At 37.2% G+C, this 25,726-nt stretch overlaps 1 protein-coding gene and 1 long non-coding RNA gene across 2 annotated transcripts; one reads left to right on the top strand and one right to left on the bottom strand.

The window, feature by feature from the left end:
• Window positions 1–1,159: 1,159 nt before the first annotated feature.
• Window positions 1,160–22,420, bottom strand: dnajb6b (DnaJ heat shock protein family (Hsp40) member B6b). Its single transcript, XM_087789993.1, has 11 exons — window positions 22,293–22,420; window positions 20,350–20,494; window positions 16,022–16,109; window positions 13,673–13,782; window positions 13,535–13,594; window positions 13,228–13,332; window positions 10,893–11,015; window positions 10,034–10,196; window positions 9,892–9,962; window positions 3,588–3,734; window positions 1,160–1,785 (listed from the first exon to the last, which is right to left on the bottom strand). The coding sequence occupies exons 3-11, from the start codon at window positions 16,084–16,086 to the stop codon at window positions 1,685–1,687; spliced, it is 945 nt and encodes a 314-aa protein (XP_087646119.1). The 5' UTR covers window positions 16,087–16,109; window positions 20,350–20,494; window positions 22,293–22,420; the 3' UTR covers window positions 1,160–1,684.
• Window positions 22,421–22,703: 283 nt separating this feature from the next.
• Window positions 22,704–25,459, top strand: LOC148082716 (uncharacterized). Its single transcript, XR_015710937.1, has 3 exons — window positions 22,704–22,751; window positions 25,060–25,322; window positions 25,395–25,459. It is a non-coding gene; the product is annotated as an uncharacterized LOC148082716 (long non-coding RNA).
• The last annotated feature ends 267 nt before the right edge of the window (window positions 25,460–25,726 follow it).

Here is a 25,726-nt window from a genome sequence, read left to right as displayed (position 1 = left end):
GTTCTGCCTGTTTTTGAGCTCCTTCGACTTTTTGATCAGCATCGAGCACTCTCTAGGTACTCCAGGTCTACAGTTCAGAGGCTAATTTATGTCGAAAGCGCAACGGTTTTGTCTAATTTCAACACTTGTCCTGTCAATGCAGTTTGACAGAAGAGTTATTTTATTATTGCGGCCAACACTGGGGGAATCAGAAGTCATTTACGCTCTTGAATGTATAACACACTGGTTAGGTCTTCTCTTGCCATGTACAACAACATAGATGCAAACATTTAAAAAAGAAACTCTGGACAGGGAGAACATGTTCCAGCATTTAATGGATTACATAGAAATTGAATTCTTTTACAAAGTGCATGGGGTGGTCAAGAACAAACAAGCCGTTTCTAAAGAAACCGTCTTTAAAAATGTCCCTTAGCTTCTCTGTATGACCAATCACACACAGTGAAGAATGATACGAGTGTCTACTGGGATTTTGAGTTTGTTGGAGGTGGTTCTGTACGCCTCATGTATTGAAAAGGAGGCGTCGTTTGCATTTACAAAGAAAAGCATTTCTATGCAATATAAACACATGCAACTCAACCTGTTACACATTCTCCATCTCTACCTCATCAATAACTCATGTCCTTCATCATAGTTCGGTGCTCTGCTGCAAACCCAACAGCCACTAAAAGAAGCTCTCCTTTGCCACTTATCTCATAAGCATGACTCAGCTCAACTATAAAAAAAAAAAAGGTAAAAATGCTGATTAAATATTTGCCTCGAGCTTTCTATCTTACCAAATGAATGTCGAAATACTTTTAATACAAGAGAGACAGTTTTGGATTTAAGGTATCTGGAGATATTTACAATGAAATCCAGTTTTAATTACTTTTAAAGATTACAATGTTGTTAAAAAAGTAAAAGTGTTGATGAACCTTTGATTCTTCACACATTCTAATCTCCAGGAGCTTTTCCGTATTTCTGGATGAGTGGACCAGAGTGCTGCATGTGATGTACACGGTTCAGGAAATATTATAAAATGAAGCTTGATACTTTAAAAATACAAATTCCTCTCAAACACCTTTTGTGTTAATTTCTTTTCTCTGAATGAAGTGAAATTCATCTTTTTTAATTTGATTTTTTCTGTAGATCAGAGGTGTCAAACTCAAGGGACCAAAATATTAAATTTAGTTCAGTTTATTTAACAGACACTTGACGTTCCTTTGAAAATATACCGTATTAACCTGAGTTTGGAGTCAAAATCCATCACCACGGCCTTCAAATCATTACACAATAACAGAAGGACTATCATACATCTTCCATCATTCGTCATATACTTCTTTAGCGTTTCACTTTTTAGAAAGTAAACTGTTGATCTGTTTTAAAGATCAACGAAGCTATAACACTTTCCACTATATAAACGTACACAGATGCAATTCAAGTTCCAATAAAGTTGGATTTTGAACAGCTTCAGGTGGACCTCATGAAATGATCCTACAGCTAAAATTTCGCATCCAGGACTTGAGTTTGACAAACCTTCTCAGAAGATACACGTGAGTTTGTGCGCACGTGTGTTCTATAGAATATGACCAGAAAGCTCGACTTACATCTGCATTTCTGACAATAGTCTCTAAATAAATCTTGAAACTTGGGATTTGCGTTTCGGACGGGAACATCGGAGTTTAAGAGCTTGGATCTTCAAGTGTCCTCAGAAGAAGGAGCCAAATCCGCTGAATCTGGGAACGATCCGTGGCACTCGTTTCCTTCTGGACTCTGTCTCCTTCAGCCACGGTTTCTTTCTCCGGGAGTCTGTGACATGAGGCAGAGAGCAAAGAAAAGGAGTTTAGGAAGTTGATATGAATTCCCACTAATTACAAAGTTAAAATAAACAATTTTAATAATACTTTCTCCAACAACAGGGCGATTGTCAGGAAGATTAAACGTCTGGAAATATTCCCAATGCTATTCAACAACTAAACCTTCTATCCAGAAAATTGCATTTTCTATTTTATTTCTCTATTTATTTTTGTTTGTTTGGTTATAAAACACATACAAAATCCAGAATTTAAAGTATTATTTATTTTAATCTGTTTTGACCTTTACAGGAGGGTAAATTGTTTATTTCAATTTTTAATTAAGTCTACTGGATTGCTTTTCCAACATGCACTGAACATCATAATGATTTGATGTTTATAATTTCAATGAGCTACACAACAGTTGCAGTATAAGAACTAATGCTGTTGTTTTTCTGAAGTAACAGCTGTTAGGTTGTATTACAGATTTATTCACCAGCTTTCAAAAATGGTCTGCTCTGTGTCTATGAAGATCCAGCCAAACATGTGTGTCAATGCAACCATCTCTGACTCTAACTTTAGAGCCTGTCAAGAGCTCGATTAGATGATGTCAAATAGAGCCAAGTTTGTGTGTTTGATGTCTCCAGTGCTGCTACATTTAGTAACAGAGGCTACAGACCATAAAACTGCATTTTTGTAATTTATTAGTCATTTTGGATTCACAATTTTCCCAATAGGAACCTTAACTCGTGCGTTATCTCAGGGTCAAGTTGACCCAGTAGCTAGAAAACAAATGTTTGTGGTATTCCTTTGTGTTGTCTCAGGGTCAAGGTGAACGACCTCCACCACTGCATATGTATTTCTGGAAGCCAGGGAGGTCGTTCACCTTTGACCCAGAGATAACACAAGGGATAAGGCAGCGCTAAGTGTGTAAGCAACCCCACATAAATAAATAAATTGGAATTAATTTAAAATTTGATATACTTTTTTTTTAAAAGGATAACAATATATATATATATATATATATATATATATATATATATATATATATATATATATTTGTACTTAGAATTCAGGCTATTTACCTTTACGTCTTCCTTATTTTGACTGGACAGTCACAGTCTCTGAGGAAATTAAATTGTCCCCTGTTATCCTAGTCGGTTCAAAAGGCGTACTTCCAACTTGATGGAAACTAATGCAACCGCCATCTCCAACCCGCTGCCCAAGATGGTCAGGCAGTCAGTGGTGGCTCAGGTCTCACAGGCAAGTTACGCACAACTTTACAACACGAGCTGCAGAGATCTAGTGTTAAATCTGTACGAGAAGTGACTCTGTAGACACATTGTCACGTCTGTCCAGCGATGTTTCTTCAGTCAGCAGTCTTTTTAACCTTGAAAAAGTTGCACTGAACAACAAAATAAAAACATTTGGGTTCAAAAGAAGGTTTGCCTGCGAGCAGACACACACACACACACAAACACACACACAATGAACTACTTAACTAATGACGCCGCTTATTAAAAAACATTGTCTGTTGGCCGATAATTGCTCGGCTCTTTCTCTGTGACTTTGTGAACCTGTGAAGCGAAAAACCTGAGGCGACCTCTGACCTCTGGGTGGTCACGGCAGAGGAGAACACAGCTGCCTAATGAACACCTCTGTCCTCCGTGTTTACATCTGCCAATCAGCCGCGCCACTCTTGCTCCTCGTCTTTTGTGCGGCCGTCAGACACAAAAGACGACAATTAGCCGCGCTTATTAAGACTCCATTCTGGGCGAGGAGACCTCTCGCTCTGTAATTAATCAGAGGCAGACAGACCTCTTGTTAGAGCCAGACTCTGCAGGCCGTGATCCTCCTCTTCCTCCGAGGGATTCCTCAGATAGCGCTGGTGCAGGCCCAGGCCAGGAAGTGCGTTGGGTCTGTGGCGACGCGGCTCGTCCTCCCGAGGTTCGTCGGCTCGATGCTCTGCAGACGAGAGAAAATTAATCCCTTTTTTCCACCTGCAACAGATCTCTATTCACTCTTCTCTTGAGGTGGGTTTGTGGTCTACAAAGCAACAAGGAACCTCACTACTCAGAAAATACTGTCCAGAAAGTTAAGAGAACAAGCGACACGTACACGCCATTTATATTTTATCTGCCTGACTTTATTGTGATTAGTCATGTAAATAAAATGAGATTTGGCTACTTTTTTCTGGAGGTAATTTACATTTATATTGAATTAGTGGCAGGCAGGCGAGTGGGGGGGGGGCAGACTTATTATGCTGTGAGATTACAGGCAGATCTCATCGCCATTGTGTTGTGAAATTAAAGCAGTGAAGAGGGGAAGAAAGGAGGCCAGATGCTCGCCGGGCTGAGGCGGTGGACGCTGGCTGTCCAAATCCCAAATACACAAACTGTATTTTCCACGGATTGCACGACTTTTAAGGACCTCTTAATCGGGGTGTCAAACTCTAAACAATTAAATTAAGACTGAGACTAACAAATTTGATCAGACAAACAAATCTGATTTACACATTTGGCTCTCATTACATTGACTGAAATCAGCTGCTGTGGTGCATTATGGGTAGGGATTGATACCAATAACAAGTTAAGTCATAAACTCACCAGAAAGATTTCAGTTTTTCAAATCAGTTTTTAATTCTCCCCAAAGATGTACAAAATATAGACAAAGTATTGTAGTCTGTTTGTGAACCACAGTCGTCAGTCGTGGCCATCTTGATTATGCAGTCGTCCATTTTAGACAAGTTTAGACGGGCTACATTATTAATGGCCAATGAAACAGCACCTATGTAGGCTAGGAAAGCTAATACGTTGTTATCAGTCCAGTTAACCACGCCTCTAATTATGCAAATTAAGAAAAAACTGATAAATGGGAATATAATTGGATAAGGGAAATGTTGGAAAAATAATCACGCCCACACAGTTTGTTCAAATAGTGAAATCTGTTTTTTAGACCTGTGTCGTCTTTTATTTTACCAGTCTGCTGACGTATATATATATATATATATATATGTATGATTGGGAACTTGGGGAAATTGTCTGTAGTTATGAGTGTGTGTGTGAATGGTTGTCTGTCTTTGTGTGCCCTGCGACAGATTGGTGTCCTGTCCAGGGTGTCCCCGCCTCACACCCAAAGAAACTGGGACAGGCTCCAGCCCCCATAAGGTATAAACGGTAAATGTTAATATGGGTTGAAGTCTGTTGTTTGGCTGGGTGTGTACGTGACTTACGGTCTTATTCACAGCCAGACTCAATCGGGAACTCAATGAACATGTGTTTGTTGGAAATTGTCTGAAAATGTATACAAGTCATATTTCCAATTAAGTAAGTACAATAAATGTTATGTAACATTTCTATATAATACATAATGGTTGTTTACCTGGTGGAAATGCTTGACCATGTTACAGACCAAATATGGCCCTCGAGCCACATATCATGAGGATATCAAGTGAATTCCACACCTTTTGGTGCCAGACAGCATCTTTGCTTTGGAGAACTTTTCTAAAGCACTAACTTTAAGCTTTTGGTCGGCTGGACATTGATGAGAATTGAATACATCACTTCATTTAAAGTCGTTTTTTTTAACTCAGGCTTGTAGGGGCTGCAATAACACCATGTGATCAAACAACATTCACAATGCTGCTTGGCATCGAGCTTCAGTTCACATAGGTTGGAAACCCTGATCCAAAAGACCATATACTGATTCATGCCTTCACAAGTCTCATTATATTTTTGGCATTTTGGAGCGAAGACGTCATTACACAGTCTGCTTGATATCCAACTTACCATTGATCCCTCGCACGTGCACGAGCACTCTCCTGTCCTCTGTATAGATTATGCACAGGAGGAACTATGGGTAGAACTCTTCATCCTCACATCACTGCTGCACACTACATTATTTCTAAGTGAAAATACAAGCCTCAACGATAACTGTTAGCATGATCTATAATGCAGTTTAATCTGGATACATTAAAGGTAATGGTCATCTTGAACACTTATAGATGTTGAAGGTGACCATACAATTAATGCAATCAAGTTTAAATGCGGATTTTGTTCCGGAATAACCTGTTGCTTCCTCTTTCGTCAGTTATCCTCAGGGTCAGAGTCTGCAGCCGAGAATACTTACCGAGGCTGGTGTTTAACTGTGCAAATACTGCCCTCTAGCGGACGAATAGAATCAACGCGTCAAATAACGTTCTTTAAAAAAGGAGTGGATAAAAAACTCATTATTGATTTGTGTTTGTTGTCTTAAACATAAACGTCCACGTTTGCAGTAAAACGAACACACGACATAAGTGATAACGTTTGGGCTATAAAACTACTGAACGTAAAGAACGAAGTCACAACCCGTAATGCTAATCTTTAGCCAGCAGAGGGAGCCACCACACCCCACAGACCAATCGTTTCATAGTAAAGGCTATAGCTCAGTTTTGGAAAGTTACATTTCCTCAGGAGCCGCTTTTTATAGTCGCTATTGTAAAGGGCCATAAAGAAATAAAGGAGTGCAAAGTATAAAATCAAGTAATACAATAAAGCCAAAACTTCTTTTTTTTATATATATATATATATATATATAAATGTAGTCATTTTAATTTTGTTTATATAAAAACCGAAACCTTATCACTTTATCTTCAAATATTTATATATTCACCTAAATATCTTTAAGGGGCAATAAATACACACAGATTAAAAAAAACAACTATGAAAGTGACAATGTAGAAACTTGAAGAAAAAATATATATGTTATAATATTCAACCGAATCTTTCCAATTTTACTTGCCATTTTTATGGGTAATGCTTTTAAATTAAAAAATCTTATTTACATTAAGTATAATATTATACAACGTACTTAATGAACATTTACACTCTTTTGTATTTCATTTTTAAATATATCAAATATCCTATTTTTCCCTTTAGCTTTAAAAAATAATAATTTAGAAACTGAAATAATGTACTATCAGATTATACTAAATACTATTCAAGAATGTTCTTTTTATTCAGTGTATTTACGGGTTTGTCCCTTTCTTTTGGCTTGACAGCCTCTTATAACAGTCACAGGTCACGTGACCCCTGAGGAAATGTAATTGTCCACCCATGATTCAGAGAATAGGATATGGGAAATAAATACAAAATAAAAGTGTTCGTTTGAACATGATCTTTGACCTCATGAGGGCAACATCAATAAAGTCTAACATGCGTTAGATAATTGAGATTAAGATCCAAGAAGAGGGACACTGTCCTGGAATGCACAGAAACCACAGATATAGGGACAACTTGGAGCAACAAGGGGAGTTCTACACATGGACATTACATGTCACATACCTGAGTCACACAAATATTGACACACCACTACACACTTCACCTCGGACTTCTTTCTCTCCTCAGCTCCCTCCTGCCTGCTCGGCTGCAAAATATGCAGCTGGTCTTGTGTACATAATCTGGCCGCGAGCACATTCCACAAAACAGACACACACTCCTCTGTGCGTCTCCTTGGAAGTTAGTCCAATCACAGAGCACGAGTCCGTTTGTCTTGTGAGTGTTCTATTGTGTGATGCAGGAACTGATATTTGAAATCACAACATCTCAGAAGGAAAGGGCTCTTTCCCATCATGCCAGGCAAGTATTGTGGCCAATGAAAGACAGTTTCAAAGTTATCCAAGTGGTTTGAAGCGAGTCAACTGGACTGTGAGTTGTAGGAAGATGTTTCACTCCTTTTCACAGAAGAAACTTCTCTCAAACCATTGGAACTTCTCGGATGAGGAGTGAAACGTCTTCCTACAACTCAAACGTCAGTTAACTTGCTTTCAAACCACTTGGACGAATGAGAATCTTCACGGACAGTTTCAAAGTAGTATCTGATGCTGCTTATGAACATGCTTAAAGTGATAGTAAATGAGTGTGGTGTTGCAAGAGGGTGACTGGAAAGTACTCTTTTAAAGGTCAGAGTTGTATGACTGAAGGCATGTGGAAGTGAATGTAACAGGATGAGATCATAATCATAAGTGTCGGGCCAGTTACTTGAAATATTTAACTTGGTTAGAGAGACTTGAAATTACATGTCAAAATTACGTGTTTACTTTTTCGTGAGAAAGAGCTGTCAATGTGTCAAGTAGGCTAGTGTAAGGTTGTCTAACTTGAGTAAAACATGTAAAAAATGTAAAAAATAGTAAATTAAATTAAAAATAAAATAAAAATAACTTTAAACAAGGATGTTGTGTTACAGGTTCCAATGGAATAGTGTTGGAAATATAAACATTACAGGCTTTGATAACAGTAGTGTATATACATATAAATGATAAAACTAAAAACTAAACTTTTACAGTCAATAACAATTCTGTTTCCTGACAGGTAACAAATATCTTAGGGTTTAAAGCTGAAACCGTAAGAATGAGTCTGGTTCTCGACCAAATGATATATAACACAGAGGGATACAACCGTCTGTTCATAGCACAGTAACGATACACATTAGTTTTTGACATAGTAATTAGTTGCTTCACTTATTACTGCAAAAGTAAAATGACCGTAAACACTTTGACACAGACAAATGTGTAATGATCTGTATCGTTAGTCTCAGTTTAAATAAGAAAATAAAGGTTATCAGGGAAGTTTTAAAGTCCCCATGAACAGATTTAAGACTATTACCATCACTTCAATCACTGTGTGGTACTTTGCTGCAACTGTCACAGAGCAGGATGCACAACAGCAGATTTTATGTGAGGTGACCTCTGAATTTCTTCTTAATTTTTATGCTTTATCATTTCTTTCTCAAGTCGCCAGTTGCTGCACATCGTGTCCTGATTGTTGTTCAGAATCATAAACTTCTATTGCCTTATTGCCAGTGTTGTAAACACAACATGGAATTTCGAAAGTGATACTAAACCAGAGTATGAACTCTTGACCTTCACATGCACCACTACCTTCTCACCTCCAGCTCAGTGAGGGTGGGTTTAGTAAAAGCGGCATCAGCAGGTCAATCCACGGGTGTGTCCAAACCTGTTGTGAGTCACTGTCACTCAAACGGATTAGTTGGTTAAGAAAATGGTGAGCAAATATAAAGCCGAGTGAGTAAACAAGCCCGTGGTTGGAACGTGATCAGGCACAAACACCTCATTCAAGAAAGACACGCAGTGAGTGTAGACGAGTTGCCACAACAAACAGAATAGAGTTTTTATTTGAATTATTGTAACAGTGAATGGAAATTATGTTAAGCAATTTATTTATTGTGGATGGTTTAATGGCAGAAATTACAGTTGAAGTAAAAAAAAAGCAGCCTGCTGTTATCATGCAGAATCAACCTGGTGCTTTCAAATACACAAACGCACGTAAGACTATATGCACATTCATGGACTTTATTCATTATCCGTCGATCAAATTAAGCACACACGTGAACATAGTAACAGCAAACTGGTTAGCGGGTGACATTTCCAGACATTAGGGTGAGGTGATTAAGCTTCGTTTTTGTTAAATCGCACCATGAAAGAGGACATGCCAAATCAAATTTACAATTTTCTATTCTTGCAACAAGACAGACCCCCAAAGCACAATGCATTCACACAGTCATGGAATACTGGCTACTCCGTAATCAAAAAAGAGAGCAAGACTGTTTTTGTTGCTTGTTGTTTTGTTCAGTCTTTTAAGAGAATAAATAAAAGAATGTTATTTTTCATTAAAAAAAAAAGAAAAAAAAAGCACAGTGTTCTATTGAAAAAGCTTCCTGCCCAGCTGCACTGTCGGATTTATTATAATCCAATTCAAAGCTCATCTTGTTCTCCACATGAATGCATTATGATTTGGTAACAGGCAATATTTACTCCGAGGGCAAAACTAGTTTGATATTCTCACAGGTATGTTTGTGCTTGTTAGGTCAAGAAAAAGAAACCCCTGGCCTGAAGAATGGAATAAATACAAATATACAAATAATCATTCTTTCTTCTAAACAAGCAGGAAAAATGTACTTTCAGGACAGAAAGTAAACTGTCTTGTAGCCAAAGTAAACTTCCTTTTAGCCAACAAAATGAGAACTTTTTTTTCTTTTTTTAACTGAGGAAAACTCAAGTTTGGTTTAAAACGGCGATGAGAAAAAAATCACTTGTTGTCCAGTCGAAGCATTTGCTCCTTACCATTAACTGTTAAGGACTTAAGCTGACCGTCCTCCTCCACCTCCACGCGCTCCTGTCCGTTCTCAACAATCCTGGAGGAACATAAGGGACCAGGTTCAGTCAGGATCTCGCTCATCAATTGCAAACTCGTGTTGAACAGTACCGTTTCGTGGTTATTTTTCTGCCGTTGACGAACGTTGTAGAGGTGGATACAGATCTGAAGTTGCCCATCCCCCCACCTCCACCGCCGCCACCGCCGCCACCTCCTCCAAAGGAGGAGAAGGAGCTGAAGCCTCCTCCACCCATGTCTCCAAATGAACTAAAACCTAAAATGAACAGAAAGTGGGAAAACAAATTTAGGACTAACACAGGTAGAAAAACATCACTACAAACAATAAAAACCATAGAAAAACATTAACAAATCATTATACTCATTTTAAATTTGAACACTGGAGCAACTAACCAATAATATTACTCATCCATGATACAGGGCTCAGAAGGTCTGATAGGCGTTTTATTCTTTAAAAGTGACCAAATTTCTACCGAGTAACATAAGCTAGTAACACTTGACGAGGCAAAACACTTGTTGGACAAGTTTACTCACAAAAGAAACCTGTAATCCATTACAAATGAGTAATACAATGAGTAATGTGGCCAAAAACAAATACGTTTGTAGTATCCCTTGTGTCGTCTTTTTGGGTCAAGGTGAACCATTCCACCTAGCTCCTATAAATACATATGCAAAATAAAAAAAAATGCTACCGTTATTGTATGTATGCATGTAAAGGAAATGGACTACATTCTTGAGCTTATCCTGCAGGATTTTCCAGTCTTACTGGAGCCAAGTGGAACTAGTGTTTGTTGACCAATGTTTCTGACGCACTGCAACCTTCTGAGTGTTTGATATCCATGTGAAGGTTTAGTCAGCCTCACAAACCATCTCTCTAGAGCGCCACCACAAGTGAGTGACAATGATAGTGCACCAAATGACGCTCTAATATTTACATCTGGCGTGCACTCACCTGAATTAAACCCTGAGAAGCCGAACCCGGGGAAAGCACCGAAACCATTGTCCATCCTACTTCTGCTCATCCCTGTGTGGCGACTGTGACTTCCTCCAAAGAAGTTGTTGAATGGGTCATCAGCTGAGGACGGTATAAAGAATAAGTTAACGTTATGTAAACGGTCTTGGCAAAAAGTGAGAAACTGCATTTGAATACACAAGTGAAACCCACTGCAGCTCAGCTCCCCTGTGGACTCTGCTAATAATGTTCAGACAATGTGGGCGACCCAGCAGGATAAAGATGGATCACTGGCACCATTTGCTAAGAAAACACATGACCTTCAATCCATGAAAGAATGGTTGAGCTATTGTTCATCAAGGCTCCTAGGAAGCAATCGAGTAGACAGAAATTATGTGATTATTTGTAGATTGATAATATACATCTGCATTATTTTAGGATTATCACTTAGTCACTGTTGATAGAAGAGGCTGATCCATGTTATGTTAACTTCAGCTCTTGTATGAAGATTATTTCACACATCTGAGCTTCAAGTGCAAATAATTATATAAACACTAATAAATAAATTAAACACTATATCATTTAAAAACTGGTCCATCTGTGTGCAAACGTAATTCAACATTCCCTTCTGTAGAGGAAATCCATAAAGAGAAAGTCAAATAAAAAGGCTGTCTCTTTAAAATCAACAAAAAACAAGAACAAACAGGAATTTCATGCCACCCGTGTTCCTATGCAAAGTGTCTCTCATGACTTCTATTTAAATGGCTGGGTTGGCGTTTATTTGTAAAACATTCACACTCTGCGTTGTGCACGTTTTAACTCCTCAATGTAAATGACACCACTCTACACAACAAGTATGAAGCCACCACAGGATCGTCTACAATATAACATCAGCTGACGCCTAACCTTCGTTCTTGTTTACTTCTCCACATGTTTATCTGAGAGTGAGCGCCGCTCTCGCCGGAGCTGTAAGCCTCCCCCGTCATCAACCCCCACCTACGGATTGTGGGGTTCGAGAGTGACAGATCCACCAGACCAGCTGCCATTTTAAAGTGGCATTTAGAGACCAGCATTGTGGCGGTTTCTGAACTAGTATGTATTAGTCTTTGCATTTTGTACACTTAAATAGCAAATGATTAACAGATAAAGTATTAGGACTAGTATAGAGTCATTTTAACACTTGAGTCACTATCACTTCAGTACATCATTACTATTGCACAAGTATATTTTATCAGGACCGACTCAATCACTCTTATCTTAAGTTTGATACATCAACATTATATAAAAATGTATTTGGACTCAGGAGCATGTGACACAACACATACACGCACACCTACTGTTATTACATCTGCTTTTGTTTAATATGGAAGCTATTTTTGAAAACATTCCAGCAGAGTGATGTAGACGCTCAATTTAATCCACTGCTGTGGTTTGAACTCCATATTTAGAGCGGCGCAGGGCAAAATACACAGGCCTCCCAATCAGTGGGATCCCAGGCGACCAAGTCTGCCCTACACTTCAGCTTTAGCATCCTTCACAACTGATGCAAAATTATTCATTTCATTATTTATAACATTCCTTTTCTTGATTTCTCTGAAAACTTAGGACCTACAGGACTTGGACAACAATAGTGTAAATTTTGTTTCAATCTTAAAATGGGATATTAAAGTGACAAGAGATCCTAATTCTATTATTTTATCCACATTTTAATGAATAATAACAGTTAATTTACCTTACTACACACATGTCTTTAATAAAACAAAACAAAGTAAAAAAAAGTTTAGAACTGGAATATTCTTTTCCATCTCACTCATCTTTCAAAATGAAATTAAGTTTCTTATTTTGAAAAAAAAATTCTGGAAGCAACTTAAGACTTAAGTTTGTATTATCCATTTATTTTTGCAGTTCGCACATAAAGGTTGCTGTGAAACGTAGAACGTTTCAGGCCCCTCTTTACAAGCAAAAAAAAAGAAAAGTGGCAAAGATCCCAGACCAGAGATGCAACTTCAATTGCAAAGGTATCACCAGTGAACTAATACTGACAGAGTATGACAGTAACATTTTTTCACTCACATACTATAGCTTCATTTCAGGGGTTAGGGGCGAGGCTGTAGTGATAAAGTATCAGGTTTGGTCAAGGCAGGTTCTCAGTCACAGATATGAACTTTTTTGAGCAACTCACTATGACATCAGTTCAGAAATGTCAAAAAATAAATGACTTTGTCTCTTCTCATTAAATGATGCGGTGCCTGTGCCGTTTCTACTGCTATCCCTGACCGACTGTCTCTCATAACAGTACTAATCAGTTGCTTTGAGCATCAGAAAATAAACTTACCAAAGAAATGTGCAAATGGATCCCGGCCACCAAAGAACTCCCTAAAGACATCCTCAGGATTTCGGAATGTAAAGTTGTTGCCACCAAAGTGATCGTGATGACCTCCTGTGAACCAAACAACATAGAACTTAGGCACTTAATTAAAGCTTCAAAATGGGATTTAATATGATTTACAGATGCAAAAACTAATGTTATTATTTAGGTATGCAAGATTTTTATTTTTTTTCCAATTGGCTATTAATAAATGTAAACAAGCTCAACCTTACAATAGCCTACGTTTGAAGTTGGCAACAAAAACATTTCTTACCTCCACCTCCAGCAGACAGTCCCTCTTTACCATATCGGTCATACATAGTCCTTTTGTTTTCTGCATTAAAAAGAAGAATCCATGGAAGAGATTAGTTCAAGCTCAATTAAAACAAGCCTGTGGCCAACCCAAGCTTACCGTCTGAGAGAACCTCATACGCCTCTGACAGTTCTTTAAATCTCCTCTCAGCTTCCTCCTTGTTTTCTGGATTCTTGTCTGGATGCCACTTCAATGCTAGTTTTCTGTAACTGATACAAAAGTGATAAAGAGCATATGTTAGAAGTAGCAGTATTCTAGATACCACTAGATTTATATAATAGTTTGTTTCAGTCATCGTTATTCTAGCAGGTTAAGACTGATTGCTGTGAAGTCCATGTTTTTCCACATAAAATGTTCTGGTTGTTCTGATAAAAAAAAATAGATATAATTTGCAGGTTTATATTTGCATGATTGTTAAAGGATCTTATCAAAGAGGTTTGAAGGCGATTTTGTAATTTTCAATCAAAATTAACCTTTTCCACTTTTTTTGCTGTCAAGACAAAGATGAAGCCTTAATAAATTAATTATAAACCATTACATTTCTTCAGATAATCATAAGTGCAATAAAGAATTTGATCTTTAAGTATGGTCTGATGTGCAAAAAATGACTTGTCTGGTAACGTTACAGGTAAGCTAATATAAATTTAAAGTTACAGTTCTTAAAATCTCAGAGGGGTAAGAAGACACATGCCGTTATATTCCAAGTACATAATGTATTCAAAGCCCTTACATTTTTAAATCTTTGTCATCTTGGAGCCATTATTTTCGTCATTCAGGAAAACCCAAACCAAATAGTCAGAAAAACTGACATTGATATTCGTGCAGATTTATTACAAAGACAACATGAAATATCACATGGCCATAAGTATTCAGATCCTTTGTTGAGACATCTTTGAGATGGACCTACATCTTTATTAGAGTCAAGTGGTCCGTTTTACTTAAAAGGAAGAAGTTACTGATGACAAGGTCTCTGCCTTGAACTACACCAACCGTCCAAACTGAACTACCGAAAAAGACCAGGAGCCTAAAGATCAGTCTGAGCTCCAGAGATGCAGCAGGGAGATGGGACCAAGTTCTAAAAGGACAACGAACACTGCAGCTCTCTACCAGTGCAGTCTCTTATGGCAGCGGAAGCCTTTCCTCATTGCAAAACACAAGAAAGCCTGAATAGAGTTAAAAAAAAAAAAAACAGACCCTGGGAAATAAAACCCTCTGGTCAGCTAAAGTAACAAAGGAGTGGTTTCAGAACAACTCTGTGCAAGTCTCTACCTATTCAACTGAGCAACTCAGGAAAGGCCTGAAGATGTCTGTCCACTAACATTCACAATCCGACCTGACAGAACTGGAGAGGATACCCAATCCAGGTGTGAAAACTACCTCAAGAAGGCTAATGCCAGTATTGGCTTAAAACGGTGCTTGCACACAAGCAAAGGGTTTGAATATTTCTAACCATGTGAGAAGTCAGTGTTTACTTTGTAATAAATCTGAAAATAATTCTACAAGTCTGTGTTTTTTTGGCACTATTGGGTTTTTGTGTGCCTGGACAAGGAAACAAAATTCATTGATTTTTTAGAAAATGGCTGCGATATAGAAAATGAATGAAAAATGTATGGGTCAGAATACTGTCCAGACCCACCATTTATCAACAGTAACTCATTGATCACCATGTGTACAAACAGCATTAACAGTGCTTGTTTTTCCCTTAGTGCTGCTCTGGACCACTGCTGCCCGACAAAATGATGCAAGACGAAGAGGAGAAACAAAAAGCTGAACCAGCAGATGTTGCCATTTTAGCCTCCCTTCCCTGTTGGTGAAGTTCAGGAGGTGTTTGTTGATTCTGTCTTAGTAAGAAGGACGGCTGTGTTTTTTCTCTCCGTGGAGAGATAATAGATGTCTGTGTTTAGTGTAGTCATGGCTGCCAAAACAACACTCGCTATATAAGATACGTTTCCGAGAGGGGGGGTCTTTATATATACATACATAAACGTTCTCCATCTCTTGCCTTAAGAGCTGGAATTTTGTCCTTGGTTAAAAATAGACTCGCATTATGCTTGTAGCAACACTTTAGAGTTTTGTCATTTTTCTATTCCTCAGAGGTCACGGCTGTCACTCTACACATCATATATAGCAGAATACCAACGTATTCAATATGTGCCAAGATACATTTTAAATGTTGTGTGTTGTAATCTTGTGATTATGGTCTACAAGTACCTAGATTTTGTTTATTCCTTGTTTCAACAAAAGGAATATTGAGCAGGGCAAAATCAGAGCCACGAGTGACAATGGTGTGGCCACATTGAACCAAACATTTAAAAAGTGAGATTTACACATGTTTAATTATAAAAAACATTAAAACCAGGAGCGAAAAATGAGTGAGGTTCAAACTCAAAACAGGTACCAAAAAAAAACAGATTTTTTTTTTAAAATTAAAGTAAAGGGAATACTTACGCTTTTTTGATGTCATCTTGTGATGAATTTTTCTGGACTCCCAAAATGTGGTAGTATTCTGTCATGGTTCTGTATTATGCTCTGGGCCCTGTAAGGAAGGGAAAAAATGTATCAAGCTCTGTTAAGACATGTTCGCTTGCAGGGCCAGTGATTGTCAGATGAGCGACGGGCATGAATCCTCCCTCCCACACCAGAGGTGAAAATCTGGATGGACGAATATTAAAACTGGTAGTAATACTTGCCAATGTAATCAACTCAACAAAAATAGAAATGGGGGAGGTGGTGGGATGGGGGTCTTATTCCTCTGAGCTCAGCAAACTTACATAATAACCAAAAAATTGGCTCTTATTTGCCTGAAGGTGAAAAACTATTTTTATGATGTTGTAAATCTGGTTGATTGAAGTCGTTTTAAGGACCTTTACTTAAGAAATAAAGTGATATTGGTTTTGCAGAGGGTGATAAAATAATTAATATCTGTGAAGGACAATTGAGAATGTAAACAATAACATTTTACCAAAAGTAATCTTTTCATCTTATGTACAAGTATTATTATCTCACTTAATGTGACTTTATTTACTAAACAGAAAGAGAGAAATATTTATTAGTGTGAGTTTTATTCCTCGAATGTGTGTTGCATTGAAATGCTAGGATTAAGATGGGCTTCCTTAAGCAAAACTGTGTACCAGTAATTTTAAATGATAAACAAGTGACTCTCACTCTGTGGCCTATGGTGTCTTGTTTGTTTGCTATTTAGGGATTTGGCCTTTGCTGATTGTGATTGTGCGTTTCCAAGTGAGCATTACAGAGAGAGGGGCAGTTTGGCATCATCAACAAGAGACTACTGATTGAACTGTTCTGCAGTTTTTGTCATCTCTGGGGAGAAGTGAAAGAAACAAAGAACTGCAATGGCTTGTGTGGTTTGCATCAATACCAGTTTATATTCAAATTGCTAGTTGAAAAGTCAATCGTGCCAATTCAAAAATAAATTTAGCTCCTAGCACAGGGGGTATCAAAGTCACACAAGGGGATGAAGTTGTGGTGGATCAAAGGAATTCATATTGACAGCTTTTTTTCTTTTTTTTTTAAACAAGAATTACATTAGATATACTTGACTGAAACAAGAAAAATCAGTCTGTACCCAATTATTATCCAATACCCTAAAAAATACCAGTTCCAAAAGGATTTGCTGCTGAAGTATAAATACAAATTTGGACTTCCATATTTCATAAATAGATTTGGATCAACTCTGTATACACGTTTTAATTAATTATTAGAATATACATTTTCCATTCTAGCAGGAACACATTCTTTGGCAGTGTTTATGTTCACAATACGATTAGAAATTTACTTGGAAAAGAGGATATTACCAGGATTGTTTTTTCCTTCCCTTTTACAAGGTGTTGTTCTTAAAATAACTAAAACAATAAATGCATGTGTGCTGCCTAAATCTGTGTTTGCAATATTGACACACATGGTCAAATTCAATTATTGGAGCAGACTAAATCTCTGAGTATTTGCAAAAAAAAAAAAAAGGGGGGTGGACTCTCGCTTCACTGCACTTTCCATATTGCAAAAGAAGTGGGTCAGTAATAGTGTTGATGCTTCTGGGTAGTTTGACTAAAAGGTTTTATCAAAACGTCAAACAACAGAGGCTAGAGAAAAACAGTTGACATTAGGCCACCTTCATTAAAGAATCAAAGAACAACGACATATCCCCTATTATTTGAGAGAAGCTCCTTTTTGAAGTTTTCTGTCGTCTATGCAGAGAGAAAAATAGGAAATAGTGGTATTGCTTATTTAGAGAAACCCAATGTTGGTCGAATGGTCGCCAGCAAAGTGATGCCATCTGTTCAATAATAATGTAAAAGGTGGTCTCAATATTTGAAAGGAAAAGCAATGGTCGTTTTAGATATTTTATCAGCTCTTAAATGGAAGATGGAATCTTAAATCAAAACTGTGAGCAAAATAGGCTGTTGAATGTTCTCAGCTATAAAATGCTATCCTTAAAGTTGTCATTTGGAAATAAATTAGATGCAACTATTGCAAGTAGACACTTCTAGACAAGCTTAGCTCAGAGGGATTTCAACATCTTGTTTTCGGTTGACGGGCCAAGATGCCAACTAAACTTGGAGCGGCACAATTGTGCAACAGATTGACATTATCGAGTGGAAATAAGTGGGAGATACAATTTCATATAGTAAATATAATATAAAATATTTGTATGATGAAGTTTACATTGATTTCTATGAGCCTTGAGAGTAGCAAGTCGGCAGAAGGATGAAGTTACAAATGGTGCATTTATGATAGTCATGGCTGCAGGCGTCTTGGTCAGGACAGAACAAGTACATTACATAAAACAAAATAACTTTAAAAGGCTAAGAAAAGTCATCTCACATTGAAAAATCGTTTATAAATTAAAGACAATCACTGAAAATAATATGTAACTTAAAGTCAATTTTCTAAAATTCTTATGTTGCTCTGGATGTATGCCTTTGATTGTTTTGTGATTTAAGAAAGGCTACTGAAAACCAAACAACGGAGACAAAAGATACATGAGAAATTCAAGAAGGGTTCCGTACAGAGAGTAAAACTGAACAATTCTGTGAAAGATGCACGGATGTGCTACTAGTTGAGAGACGCAGAACAGGAAGTAATTCAATTGAAGATGTTTTGCTTCCCACTCTGAGTTTCACTGGTCAAGGTGGTCTGACAAATGACATTGTGATGACACAGCAATGCATAAACGCATCTAAAAGGGTTAAGTTGACCTGCACATAAGTTTAAATATGACAAATAGATGGATTACAAAATGTGGAAGCCTGAATTTTTTGTGTAAACATAGACAAGTAGCAAATTAAACAAATTCTTGTGTTACCTGTACACAAAACTAAAAAAGTATTTATTGAGGTTACAATTATAATATTAGACTCCTTTCAATAAAGCCAGCCATACTGCCATACTGTGTCAAATTAATCTTGTCACCCCTTTTCTATCCATGAGATGGATTTGTTTTGGTTTTGCTTGTGGCAATATTAAAACTAAAATAGTAGAACATCACACACAATTGTTGAAAAAATGTTTGACTGTTTGATAAAAAGAATGTATAAAATGTCATTGAGAGAATTGTCAATAATAGGACGACGTGTCTAAATCAAACATGGCCCAGTGGTATTGTATTATTTTAAAGGGTTAGATGTTGAAGTCTTACTCTCCAAGATACAGTAAATCCCTCATTATGACAATGTTATTACTTAATAAAGTTCCCCCGCGTCTGAAATATCGGCAAACAAGAGGATACAAGAATAAAGTCCATTATTAAATGCTTCACTCCTCCAAGATGTTGTAATCACGCCCGCTTTGTTTATACAACTTTGGAGGGGAAAACTTCCAGAATTGATGACTGCCGGTGACAAACCATGACGTTTTGACCAACCACAGGAGAGTAGGTGTGTTTTTGCTAAACAAGATTTAATCTCCAGAAATAGTGTTTCAGTGGGTGGAGCTTAAGTACATTTTCTAATGTAAATATTTGAATTAAAAGAGAGTTTAGTAATGACAATTATAGATGAGTACAATAGAGGTTCAAGATATATTCAAGAGACACTTAAAACAAAACATTAAAAGCCTTTAAGAAAGTACGGTCGTATATTTAATTTTCACCCGTTTTTGACTACTTTAGCCTTCGGGTACAATATGTTTTTCATTGCTGCACATGTATAAAAAAATCGATATGTCGACCTTATAAAAACCAGGCCTGCAATGTTTTCATTCCGGGTAGTAATCGCTCCAGGCAGCTAGGTAGGAACCTTCCAGAAGCTAAAGCGACCATCACTTACCTTGCAGGGTTGAGCTGAAAAACAACTACACAAAACGAGTAAAAATTATTATCCGAGGACACACAACACGGTGACCCATCCACTCAAACGTTTGTGAAGATGCCAGATCCAGAAGCGAAGGACGAGCTTCTTGTAGGCTTATTACCGCGGGAACGATATACCTTAGCAGTAGCATTAGTACGTTAGCTTTAGCTTTGTTTTATTTAATTTACATGTAGCTAGCATCTGCGCTAGCTTTAGCTGGATGCCAAATTCTCCATCATTCAAGTGGACAGTGGCGATGAAAATATTTCTACAGTCTTCTTCAGCTTTGTTCGCCATTATTTATCAGGTTTGTGGTAAAAAATTAACATTCGTAAATAACCGTTGTGTGTCCGATCGGCTAAAGACGATTCGGAGCGTAAGCTAGCAGCAGCGCTAGCACACATGGCTCACAAAGGGATGACCTCTCGGCCAGACTTGGACGATGACACAAAAAGGCATCAAACCCACCTGGTGATGAGGAAACGTCGGCTCCAAACAGTCCTCTTGCTCGCTGTCTGTTCGGCCTTGGTGCGGGGACTGGCTGTTGACGGCTGGCTGCTGCTGGTGTCGACGAGCTCAACGCGCCGATGCCTTCAGGGACGGTCGGAATAGTCTGTGACGAAAATAGGGAGTTTCAAGAATGCTGTTATCTGTCTTACAGGAAACTCCCTTTATACCTGATTATTAACATGTCTATACATCTAACATCGTAGTCATGTCACGGCAATATCCATTAGCACATTTAGTTCTTATTTGACAATTGGGTCAATGTGTATTTATCAGTGTAAACGGAATAAAAGTTGTTTATTAATCAGATATAATTGTTCTGTTCCCCATTACACAAACGTTTAATCAAAGCAGAGTTTCAAAGTAATCCGAATTATCTTTTTTTATATTTCAATCTGGTCTTGTGTCAAGCAATCTGAATGAAACTACAGTCAGAGCAATCTTGGTGAAGCATTGCTTTTTAAATATTATATAAGTAAGATTGATGAATCATAGTTGTATCATTTTTAGGGGACCAACCAATGTCAATACAGTGCAAATGTTATCTTGTCGTTTATCTTAAACTCAGATAAGACTGTAGAGACAAGGCGAGATTCAGTGGAGTGAAAGTATCTGAATGTTCTGTTCTATGTTAGTCTTTGTTGTTTTTCTTTGTCTTTAGACTTAGATTGTATCATCTTCTTTCTCTTTATGTTCTTGTTCTTATTTTATTTTGATTTATTTTTTAGGAAAAATTGCTGTATTTTCTGTGGCTATTGGAAAAAAAACAATTTCCCGAAGGAGACCTCCTGAGGGATCAATAAAGTTTTACCTTACCTTACCTTAAGTGCAGTTTACATGTCAGTATTTTCGTCAGGTCTATGGTCAAAAGCAGTTACACTCTTTCAAAGCCACTTAAATCCGAACCTAAAACTTAGAAAAACAATGTAGGAATGTACTTTATATATTTACCTCAAATGATAAATTGCACTAAGGTAAGGTAAGGTAAACATTTAATTGATTGAAATCGTTTTTTTCCAATAGCCAATACATACAGCACATTTTTATAAAAAAAAGAACCTAAATAAAATAAGAACATATTACCATATATACCAGAGGTTGACCATGTTTATTTTTACTCTTCATGACAAATATTGACCTGATCATGTAATCATCTGATGAGATAAAACATGTCTCATTGTCACAGGTGGTTTGGTGGCTTACTTTGAGAGGGAGTTTTGCCAAAAATGTTGAGTTAAAGGTTCAAAAGTGAAGCACTTAGATATATTATTGGTAGAAGAAAGTCCAGCTTTGTTGTCTTTGATATATTAAGGTCACTTTTAAAAAGCCACAAGTTACTTAATATTTGACAAAAGCAGGACACAATGTCTAGAAAACTTCTTTAAGTGTGATACATTATATACAGAGCATGTTGGGGAAATGTTTAGTGGGCAGTGGTTCTTCATCAAGCTAAAGAATTACACTATTATCAATGTTATTGATCAACGTTGTTAAAAATAATAAATGGAAAAAAATGTCATGCCTTTACTATACACGTGAGATGCAATTCTAAAAGAAAACCCAGTCCATGTTTATAGAGAATAAAGATATCTGCTGACAGAAAGGCTTTGACCGGACTTTTAAACAATTAAAAACGTAAACTTAAAGTTTATATTAGCTATGTTAGACTGGGAAAGACGATCACGATACACCATATATTCATATATTAATATTGCTGATTTAGATTAAGTTATGTTGGAAAAGAAAGAAAAAACTGTGATCTATTTTCATTTATTTCTTATATTTAAACCTGTTGTGAATAGATGATTAATGACAAAAGAATATTCGTATGCCGAGGATTACCGGAATAAAGCGCCAGAATTCCCATCTGGCTTTAGCAATAGTGGAAAAGCTCCTACAAGTACCTGAATGCCGCACAACAGAGCGTCGACTGCGGATCTGTTCATCCAGCTGTGATGTCGATCATGTGACTGACGCTGAATGTTGGACCTCGATCACTGACCTCGACCACCAAACATCAACTGAATCTTCAACCCACTGAAATATGACCATGAAGCATCATGGCCACACAAATAATATATATATATATTTTAATTACGAGATTAAAGTAGTATGACAATTATTACGAGATTAAAGTCCTTAGAGAATAATTTATTACCAGATGAAAGCCGTATAATCATTTATTACGAGATTCAAGAAGCAGAAGAATAGCGCAGATATGACGTCACCATCTAAGCAGTCGAGGCGATGACGTACAGTCAACAGGTAAGATAACGTTTTCCAGTAAAACATTTGATATATGCAGTTCTGTTTGACTATTACATCCAACCTAAATAACAAAGATCGAACAGTCATCGCAACAGGTATGCATTAGATGATAAAATGGTTTGAAATACTATATCATTAATGAGAAATATATTCTAGTTATTTCCATAGTTATGTATTCAGTGAGGTTATAGGCAGGAGGTAAGTAAATAAACCTTCTGAGAGCGTCATTTTGTTTTCATGCGGTGAACTACATAATACAGTATGGTTAAAAATAATGTAAAGAAGGCAAGACACGTTTAGGAATGCATGTATCACATTGCTCTGTCAAACAGCAAACCTATGCTGATCCTAAACACCAGATGCAGTTGATTTTAAACAATACTTTGGCTGAAAATCCCAATAGAAAGTACGCCTGGACAATTAATGACGTTTCATTTTTTAATTTACCTTTTTTTCTGCAATAATGAAACCACGATTAAGAAAGATTAAGAAAGATGTTTAAAAGACAGGATTTAAAAATGTCTTATCAAATGAAAATCAACTTGTGCTCTCTGTCTTTCACAAAATGAACCACATGTTTCGAAAAGGCCAAACAATGTAAATTGAAAAAACATCCTGATTTTTTTTTAATAAATCGGATATTATAGTCTAAAAATCATATTGGAATAAGAGCGTCTTCTTGTAAGTAGTTTCTGAACATTGCCTCGTCTTTAGCCACACATCTGTCCAGCAGAGGTCGCTGTTCGTCAATACTTTAAAAGGGATCAAAGCAAAGGAAGTCCAAGTGAAACATTTGTCATTTTTATTTTTTTAATTCCAGGTTCTATGCTCCAACAATATTTTTTTTACAAAGGTCATTTGAAGGTTTGTGTTTCTAAGATAAAGAATAACTATTTAATAGTTTGTTAGTCAAAAATATGACAATAATGAGAAGGTTAAAACTGTAAAAACCTCCTCAAGATGAAGGATTCTTGGATTGGAATACAAGAAGGTATCGTGCGCTGAACTCATCATAACCTAGAGGAATGAAAGTGAAGCGGTCCAGGTTATTGCAGCTTGGAATCGAACTGGGCCTGAAATGACAGACTCGCATTGATTTTCGATGGAAAATGAAGGTCGTCCTCGCAGTTCCAGGAGACTGAAGCAGCTGCCAGCCGACGAGTCGACGTGAGCGATGGCCGAGGATTAGACTGGACGTTAGGAGGCTAACGAGACTCATGGAGCAAGAATCACGGTGATAGAGATCATCGCGCCGAGGACATTATTTCTCACGTTCAATAGCGTTTTTGACTTATTCCTGCACCCTCTCTGCTTCCTGTACCTGCTCGGCTTCTCTCTGGTGGTCAGGATGTTTGAGTGTCGCATCCTCCTGCAGGAAAACAGAAGCATCTTCATTTTAAAATCAGATAACATCTTGAAAGTGAAACATACATTTAAAAAAAAAGTTTAAACACTAGAGCAAAATCTAGTGAAACTGTGGCTCTAACCTTGACATGATGTAAAGAGCCGATACATCCGCCAAGGAGCTCTTTTCACATTAAAATAGCTGCATAAAAGCAAAAAAAAAAAAGTGCAAAGACTTTAAAACAAATCCAAATTACATGTGTCATCTTATTTCTCAATTTCATAATCGTTTGTATTAGGAATATTATTTTTGCACTGTTTGTTTATTCTAATATGTATTTATGTTTAATAGTTTTTAATTTCTCAATCTACGGCGAGTTTGCGGCTGGAACAACTTCCATTTTCCAGATTTGGGACAAATACAGGAATATCTTATAGATAGATACAACTTTATTGAATATTGAAATTGTTTTCCCAGCACACAGCAATACAGAACAAGAACATGTTACCCTTTTTGTATATAGCTCAAAAGACACTATGCGACGTCCCATTAAGTTAAATATTTACTTCTACTCTCACTCATGAAGCTCTCACTTTTTTGGCTTTTCATTTGAATTGACTGATGACTGTTTTTGTTGTTTTAACTGAGAGCATCGGTTATTTAACGTTGACCAGGCTTTTCTCTACTATTTTTTTCTCCTTATATCTTGCTTGACCACCTGTCCTTAGGTTTTCACGTTGCAGCTGCCAGATACACTTTTAGTAGTCTGAGAAAAGTTTAAAAAGGGCCAAGCTAAGTCCAGGGTCGGACACTTCAATGTCTAAGGAACCGCATTATTTCCCTGATACTATTGTGTAGGGGCCTTCAAGCCCAAAAAGCCAAAAATAAAAAGTTAAAACATATTCCTAAAAAAAAAAAAAATCTGCAAAAAATTAACTCAAATATACAGAGAAAATATTTGCAAACTGTTAACCTTTTAAGTACATTAAATAACTAGGTTTAAAGTAAAATAAATGATACAATTCAGATTTAATACTAATTATTTTCTTTTTTTCCAGAAACATTGTCGGCATGCTCTATTTGCAGAACATCTCAATATCGTGAGAGGTGTCCCTGTAGCTCCTGCAAACAATTCTAGCTTCATGGTAAATTATGAATGCAGACGCAAGTCACAGGTTGTTTCCTCGCACGTCTAGAAGAAAAACAAGGCTGGGAGCGTCAGGAGACACATTGGAGACCCGTGAGAGGCAGCAGAATATTATGCAGCGAGGATGATTCATAACGTCCTGCATTAAGTTTGTCAGTTACCATCAATCACCAGGTAATAGTCCTAAATAAATCTCATACTAATTGAGATGAATCCCTCATTTCAATGACAAGTCCGGTTTTTAAGACCCAATTACGACTTCGAGTTCCCTGGCCCAGCAGATATGAAGGTTTCAGAGAAGAGGTTGGCCGTTGCACTGAGGAGGATGGGGACATGGACTCGGTCCAAAAAGGGATGGATTCGCTTCCCTCGGCCCGTACTGCACCAGAGGGCAGGTGGATTTATGACAAACGCACACAATCTTAATTTGTGCTCAGACCGATAATGCATTTCAAGGCCAGAATAGTTTCTGCTCAGTGTTTCTTAACTGGATGTTTCTTTAATTATATGTCAGAGGCCATAAAACTTAGGAGATTTTCCCACAAAGCACCATTTTATGTCTTGGCCATTACTGTAAA

Source organism: Callionymus lyra, chromosome 4, assembly GCF_982586985.1.
Source record: "Callionymus lyra chromosome 4, fCalLyr1.hap1.1, whole genome shotgun sequence".
Taxonomy (NCBI): Eukaryota; Metazoa; Chordata; class Actinopteri; order Syngnathiformes; family Callionymidae; genus Callionymus; species Callionymus lyra.
This window is presented reverse-complemented; position numbering and strand designations above follow the sequence as displayed.

Excerpts from the sequence above, each read along its gene's own strand:
- dnajb6b (XM_087789993.1), bottom strand. The coding sequence starts at position 16,086 with ATGACAGAATACTACCACATTTTGGGAGTCCAGAAAAATTCATCACAA. Across the intron at positions 13,783-16,021 it reads CAAGATGACATCAAAAAAGC|TTACAGAAAACTAGCATTGA; the intron begins GTAAGTATTCCC and ends CTTTTGTATCAG. Across the intron at positions 11,016-13,227 it reads TCCATTTGCACATTTCTTTG|CTGATGACCCATTCAACAAC; the intron begins GTAAGTTTATTT and ends TACCGTCCTCAG.